Here is a 6,446-nt window from a genome sequence, read left to right as displayed (position 1 = left end):
ATTGGTCGTCCAAAGAAGATGAGAAACAAGACAAATGATAAGTCAAGGAATCCATATATTCTGCCAAGGAGGTTTGCAAATGTAACTTGCAAAAAATGTGGTAAAGTGGGTCATAACAAAAGGAGTTGTAAGGGGAAAAGAGCAGCTGACAGAACAATTCCAAAGGGAGACAACACAAAGAAGGAAAAAAGGCAAAGCAAGGTGGAAAATGAAAGAAAAAGATCTCTGAAAACCAGGCTAAAATTGCATAAGGGTCTCAAGCATCTTGAGCAACTCGAGATTAGGGTTTAAATGAATTTGTATTTTGGTATGTAATGAACCATTGTGTTTTGTAATGAACATGATTTGTAATGAAGCGTTATGTTTTTTTAAGTCATGAACCTGGTATGTTATGTTGGTTTGTGACATGTTAGTCTTTAGTGACATCTTTTGGTATGTTATGTTGGTATGTTGTAATGAACCTGGTATGATGTAATGAACATGGTATTTTGTTATATGATGTTTACTTCATTTTTCTATTCATTGTGTATCAAACATGGTTTTGTTATGTTTTGTTATGTTTTTTGTATCATGTTGTTATTCATTGGGTAATGAACCTAGCCTGATGTAATGAACATGGTTTGTCATGTTTTGTTATTCATGGTATATCATACCAGATTTTGTTATATGATGTAACGAACATACCAAATATTCAACAACATATGTTTTGTTATCCAGAGAAAGTTTTAACGAACAGGAATCAATAACATTCAACATATCCAATAACATTCAATAATGAACCCATAGTTACATGAGAATTGAAGCAAAATTTCATTATAATTGAAGCAAAATTACACTTCAATAATGAACCTTGAATTACATTAGAATTGAAGCAGAATTACAACCTAATCAAATAACAACTAATCAACTAAACACCTATTTCATTAGAATTGAAGCAACTAAGAAAAATAACATGATGATGGTCATCATCCAGTTGAACTTCAACTGTTTCTTCAAAAGTTTCATCTTTATCTTCATTTCTTCATCTTTAATATTGACATCTTTAACATTCTACTTCTCATCAGTTAAATTCCGCATTAATGTAGAGATAACTTCCTTCGCTCTAGGGTTGATTTCTTCGTTCAACCAAACAAAGTGGTTACACTTCTTGTAACCATGTATCTGGAGCCAGAAATGGAGAAGCATGAAAATACATCAATGGTTACATTAATGTAGGGATAACTTCCTTTACTCTTTTGATTTCTTCGTCCAACCAAACAAAGTGGTTACACTTCTTATAACCATGTATCTGGAGACAGAAATGGAGAAGCATGAAAATACATCTATGGTTACATTCTTAAAACAACATAAAAATATGACCAAATAATTCCATATATTATACATACCAAAACCATAAAAACGGTGACCTGGATTCGCATTTGTCCATGTCGTCATCAATGACGCATTAAGACCACTTTTGCATTCGCTACTCACGCAACAAAATATGTTATTGCTGTTGCTTACGGATTTCTTAAACATACTATTATGACAATTGGGTTGGAGGTTAGAGCTAAAAGGAGATGATTGATATGTGTTTGGATTCAAAGTATTAGGTTTTGGATTTGAGACTTAGGATTTGCAGGTTGGAAAGGGGAAGAAGATGATGAGTGGAACGATAAAATGATTCTCAATCTTTTATTTAAACACTTAAATTATTAATTTTATTTAAAATTGTTAGTGATACAAAGTTCAAGGATAAAAAGCTGATTTTTAAAATATGAGACTAAAAGTTAACTTTTGCCATAGTGCATGGCCAAAAAATACATTTAAACCTTATATCTAAATGCAACTTAAAATGAAATAGGAACAAAAATAGGACCTTAAACCTTAAATGTGAATTTAGATTACTCTTCAAACAAAAATAGGACCAAAACTTATTTTTACTTAAAATGTCATATTTTATTGTGCTTGAATCTTGCCATTCATTACAAAATTTGATTCATGACTCTTCGACCGATAAGAATTCTGGTTTGTAATTGAATCTCTGATTTGATAATCATGTTTTTAAACATTTCCATCTATTTTCTTTTCAAAAGATTGAGTTGTATAACTTTGCAACAGAGGTGCATTCTCTGTAGATAATGAATCCAGACTACCAACATCTTCCTCTATCTCTTCTGTTGCTTTGCCCCATAATACACCATAAAAGCCAATTGAGATGATTATGGCTCCAATTATACTTCAAATTGCAACAACAACAAAATGTACACAAATGAGCACTTCAACAACCATATCATTAAGTTAGAATATCAGAAATGAGCAAACTGGTAACCTATTATCTAACTCTTCATTTTCCACTCCTGATGCATTCTAAATTTTCCTAATCGATTCAAGTCCATTACTGCCTTGTGACCAAAGATAGCGAATTCAAATCCTAAAAACAATCTCTATTCACAGAAATTAGGCTACGAAAATCTATCTTCCCCGAGTTTCAGATAAGAATTAAATACAAAAATCGAATTGTTACCTTCCGATATGAAGCGTATCACCAAGGAATATAACTCCCAAGATACCAGAAATAGCGATTTGGAGTGGCATGAATGATGTAACATAGACAGCCCCCTTTAAGTGAACTGACCAGGCATAAATTAGATTGCCTATTAACTTTCCAAATATTCCCTGGAATAAGAAATGTGTCATCAATAATGATATCGACTATATTTGATATCAAATTCCGACACAAATAGCTCAAATCATGCAGTTTAAATATGTGATTAATTACATTCACTGCATAATCAACGAATATGACAAGTGTTACAATTCAATAATCATCAACTCAACACCATCGAATGAACATAATTAATAACATTTAAACTATGTTAATGATCTAAGTTGATATCAAATTTGAGTGTCAAAATAACACAACTCAATTTTTTTTAAAGTGTAGCAGTAGTTTCCAGTGTATCTTACAGAAGAAACAATGGAGATGAGTGAGAGATTTAGTCCTATTTTCCAAGCACTTGCATTTGGAACTGATAACAAAGCTACAACTATTGATATGATTGTTGCAGTTGTGGAATATAACAAGACTAAGGTTAGTTCATCTGGGAACTCTTTCAAGATATGTACCTGTCAAATGAATATAGAAACTGAAACTGGTTAAAACTAAGTATTTCAAGCTCTCATTAAATAACAAGAAATGAAGAAATGTCTATTTGTAAAGGAATTGCACTTTCTGAAAAAACAAGTAAGCATACTTTAGAGAAGAGTAATACTAACATTTTCACAGTTTCTATAACACACACTTTCCAACATATCATCAGTTATCAAGTGAAATTTATAGTAACGGCCAATGAAAAAATCAAGGAAGCTAATTGTCACATATTCTAGTAAAAATAACCAATATTTTAGATTGAAGATGTGTCTGGTATCTGATATGTGTGGTGTCAATAAGAAAATTTAGAAAGTCAATTGTCACACATTCTAATAAATAACCAACACTTCATATTAAAGACGTATCTGGTGTGTGACATGTGTTAGTGTCTTTCACCGACACATGTGGTTGCAGTCAATCACTTCCATTTCTTTCAAACTATTATCGATATATCTACATGTCAGTGTTGTGTCGAGTGTTTATGTTTGTGTAAGGGCTTCATGGACAAATAGTAGTCAATTACTAATCTCTCACTGCGCAAAATCCTACCTGTAAAATATACCATAGTGAAAGCAGAAAGTAGTCAACTGTTAGAATAATGCCAGCAATGGCCCAACTTGAATCCATTGAGTTGAGAAAGCCAATTGGTTGATGAAGTGGTGAGGAATTCAAGATGGATTTTCCTTTGTAAAAAGTCATGACAAAAGCACCTGCTATTGATATTATGCTTCCCACTACTTTAGCATTACTACTTCTACTCTTAAAAGCTAACTTTTCCATCCTTAATTGCAGTGAGATAAGAGGAAAAAACAGATTAAGATGTTTCTATAGTGTTTATTGTAAATCACTCTGTAATTCTAATATAATCATCAAACCTGAAAGTAACAGCTAGCATGAAAGTAAAAGCAGGTACGAGATTAGCAATTGCTGAAGAAAGTGTTGGAGAACTATAATTAATACCAATATACCCCAGAATCTGAGATCCACATCTGCATAACAGGACCATACAATTCCAAAACACGAAACACAAATCATCACAAGCATAAAATTAATGAGACCACTTTGACCAAAACTAACCAACATCAAACGCTAGTTATAACAAAATTAATAATACTTTTTGGTCTTAACCCTTCGGTTTTCAAAAAGAAAGGGATCTTGTTAATCTGAAATTCAAACTCAAAGGTAAGTAAATTTTGAGGGCCGTGCAAGACAGACTATCGCATAGGGTTTAAAATTTGTCACAGTTAAATCGTACTTAAAAAGGGTCCATAAAAATCTTTATCACGGATTATTTTGCCATAGTTGAACTGTGACTAACCTACAAATAACCTCCAAAAACTTAAGATAACTTTGATAATTATAGTACATATCCATTCATATCTCAACAACATTCAAATCAGATATTGTAGTAAAGTAAAAGGTCAGTTTTCCATTACCCTATTGCCCCAAGAAGCACACTTTTCCATATAATGGAGAAACTGAGTGGAGGAACCACTCTTGCTCTTCAAAAGGACATGAAAATGAAACACATGAAGAAATTAGTCAAATGAAATATGTATAAGATAAGTGCATGTTTAAAATCAGAGTGAAATTGATGAAATCAATGTCAATGACATGTTAATTTTATTGAACCTTCTGGTGAAAAGAGTGACAGGTAAGAGAACAGAAGTACCAACAACATAAGCGTAAGCAATAAAGACATGATTGTTCATTCCTTGAAGTGTTGCTGCTTTGAATAAAGTGAGTAAAGCCATGTCAACACATTCAAAGCTTATAATCACAACCACTGGTAGAAAATCCATGTAGAAAGACCACCTTCTTCTCATCTTTTCTCTCGCAAACCTTGTTCAAATTCAGAATTTCTCTGAGATGTTACGATGAGATTTAGATTTTGACCAAATTCCCAAAATTGAAATTTAAGCCATTCATCTTAAATTGCTACCATATTTATATCAAACATGTGCTGCATTATTATAATAATAATAATAATAATAATAATAATAATAATAATAATAATAATAATAATAATAATAATAATAACAAAAAAAAATAAAAATAATAATAATAATAATAATAATAATAATAATAATAATAATAATTATTATTATTATTATTATTATTATAATTGCGTATACAAAATATCTTAGAATTTTCATAAAAAATTATCCGTATTTTTTAGGAATTTGATTTTAAAATTAATTAATTAATTATTTCTAAATGTACTACTTTAATTTAAGAATTTTTTTAAAATAATCATTTTTTTTAAATTCGAAAATAATCAATAATTTAAAAAAATTATCAAAATAATCAGGTTTTGAAGAGGATGTGTCAAATGAATTGGCACATTCTCAATGCATTAAGAGGAGGCGCCAATAGAATTGGCGCATGTATTGGGCTCCTCATGAGGAGACGTCAATGCTATTGGCGCATGCATTGGCCCTCATGAGGAGGTGCCAATGCTCCTGGCGCCTAGGTGCATTTGGTTGGTGGGCGCCCATTCATCTGGCGCCTGCATGTTGTTTCATGTCAGGCGCTCACATGTTATGTACAATTGATGTTCCGTCTTTATAAATACCATGTCTTAGATGCAATATTTTTCACTCAAAATCATCTCCTAATACCATAATTTCTCTAGTTGAACCACCATCACCTTCAAGTTTCTTTGTTTTAACAATGTCTGCATACATTCAGAAACGAAATGCTGATGTAATATTTTTCACCGTTACGACTCCCATACAGATTCGACTTTGGAACACAGATACGTTTGAACGTCTTAATCGGACGTTGTACAGTTGGTTAGAGGGAGAAATTGGAGAGGATGAACAGATTAGAATAATACAATGACTTGTGTCCATGTTCAACCAAAACAGAGAAGTGCGCGAATGGGTGGATATTAAGACCGACCAAGACGCTCGTAGGATGATGCATTACATGTTCAAAATTGTTTTGATGGTTGTAATTGCATAGTTCTTGTATTGTATTTGTTATAATTATTTGTGTTACTATTTATGTAATGGTACTTTCGTCAGAGACGTTTAATATGAAATAAATTTAGTTTTTCATATATTACAATAGAGGTACATATAAATTTATCTGGTTGTGCTCATTCCAACACTAGGACAATTATTACGATTGTGGTCTGGCTGACGACATGAACTACATAGTCTAACCATTATGTTCGTCGTATCCATTTCGGTTCGAATCCGGGTGCTGTTTGGGCGACCTTTTTTCTTCCTTCGCATAACTTCGTTGTGCCAGACGATGTCCCCTTGATATTTTGGCCAATAATCCTCTTTTGCCACTACGAAAAAAC

General features: G+C 32.1%; 1 protein-coding gene across 4 annotated transcripts; it reads right to left on the bottom strand.

Annotated features, from left to right (window-relative positions):
- Window positions 1-743: 743 nt before the first annotated feature.
- On the bottom strand, window positions 744-5,058 carry LOC127119941 (WAT1-related protein At3g28050). Of its 4 annotated transcripts, XM_051050313.1 has the most exons (8): window positions 4,766-5,058; window positions 4,570-4,635; window positions 4,009-4,122; window positions 3,683-3,914; window positions 2,950-3,108; window positions 2,507-2,658; window positions 1,386-2,218; window positions 744-1,161 (listed from the first exon to the last, which is right to left on the bottom strand). In XM_051050313.1, the coding sequence occupies exons 1-7, from the start codon at window positions 4,957-4,959 to the stop codon at window positions 2,044-2,046; spliced, it is 1,092 nt and encodes a 363-aa protein (XP_050906270.1). In that variant the 5' UTR covers window positions 4,960-5,058; the 3' UTR covers window positions 744-1,161; window positions 1,386-2,043. The 4 variants fall into 4 exon arrangements, with proteins under 4 accessions (XP_050906270.1, XP_050906278.1, XP_050906286.1 ...); XM_051050321.1 differs by lacking the exon at window positions 1,386-2,218 and having other exon boundaries at window positions 744-1,288; XM_051050329.1 differs by lacking the exon at window positions 2,950-3,108.
- Window positions 5,059-6,446: the final 1,388 nt, after the last annotated feature.

The sequence above is a fragment of the Lathyrus oleraceus genome, chromosome 1, assembly GCF_024323335.1.
Source record: "Lathyrus oleraceus cultivar Zhongwan6 chromosome 1, CAAS_Psat_ZW6_1.0, whole genome shotgun sequence".
NCBI classification, from domain to species: domain Eukaryota; kingdom Viridiplantae; phylum Streptophyta; class Magnoliopsida; order Fabales; family Fabaceae; genus Lathyrus; species Lathyrus oleraceus.
The sequence above is the reverse complement of the archived record's forward strand: the minus strand, read 5'-3'. Positions and strand labels throughout refer to the sequence as shown.

Coding starts and splice junctions, on each gene's coding strand:
- LOC127119941 (XM_051050313.1), bottom strand. CDS start 4,959: ATGAGAAGAAGGTGGTCTTTCTACATGGATTTTCTACCAGTGGTTGTG. Junction 4,636..4,765: donor GTCACTCTTTTCACCAGAAG/GTTCAATAAAAT, acceptor GTCCTTTTGAAG/AGCAAGAGTGGTTCCTCCAC. Junction 3,109..3,682: donor CACTATGGTATATTTTACAG/GTAGGATTTTGC, acceptor TTCATTTGACAG/GTACATATCTTGAAAGAGTT.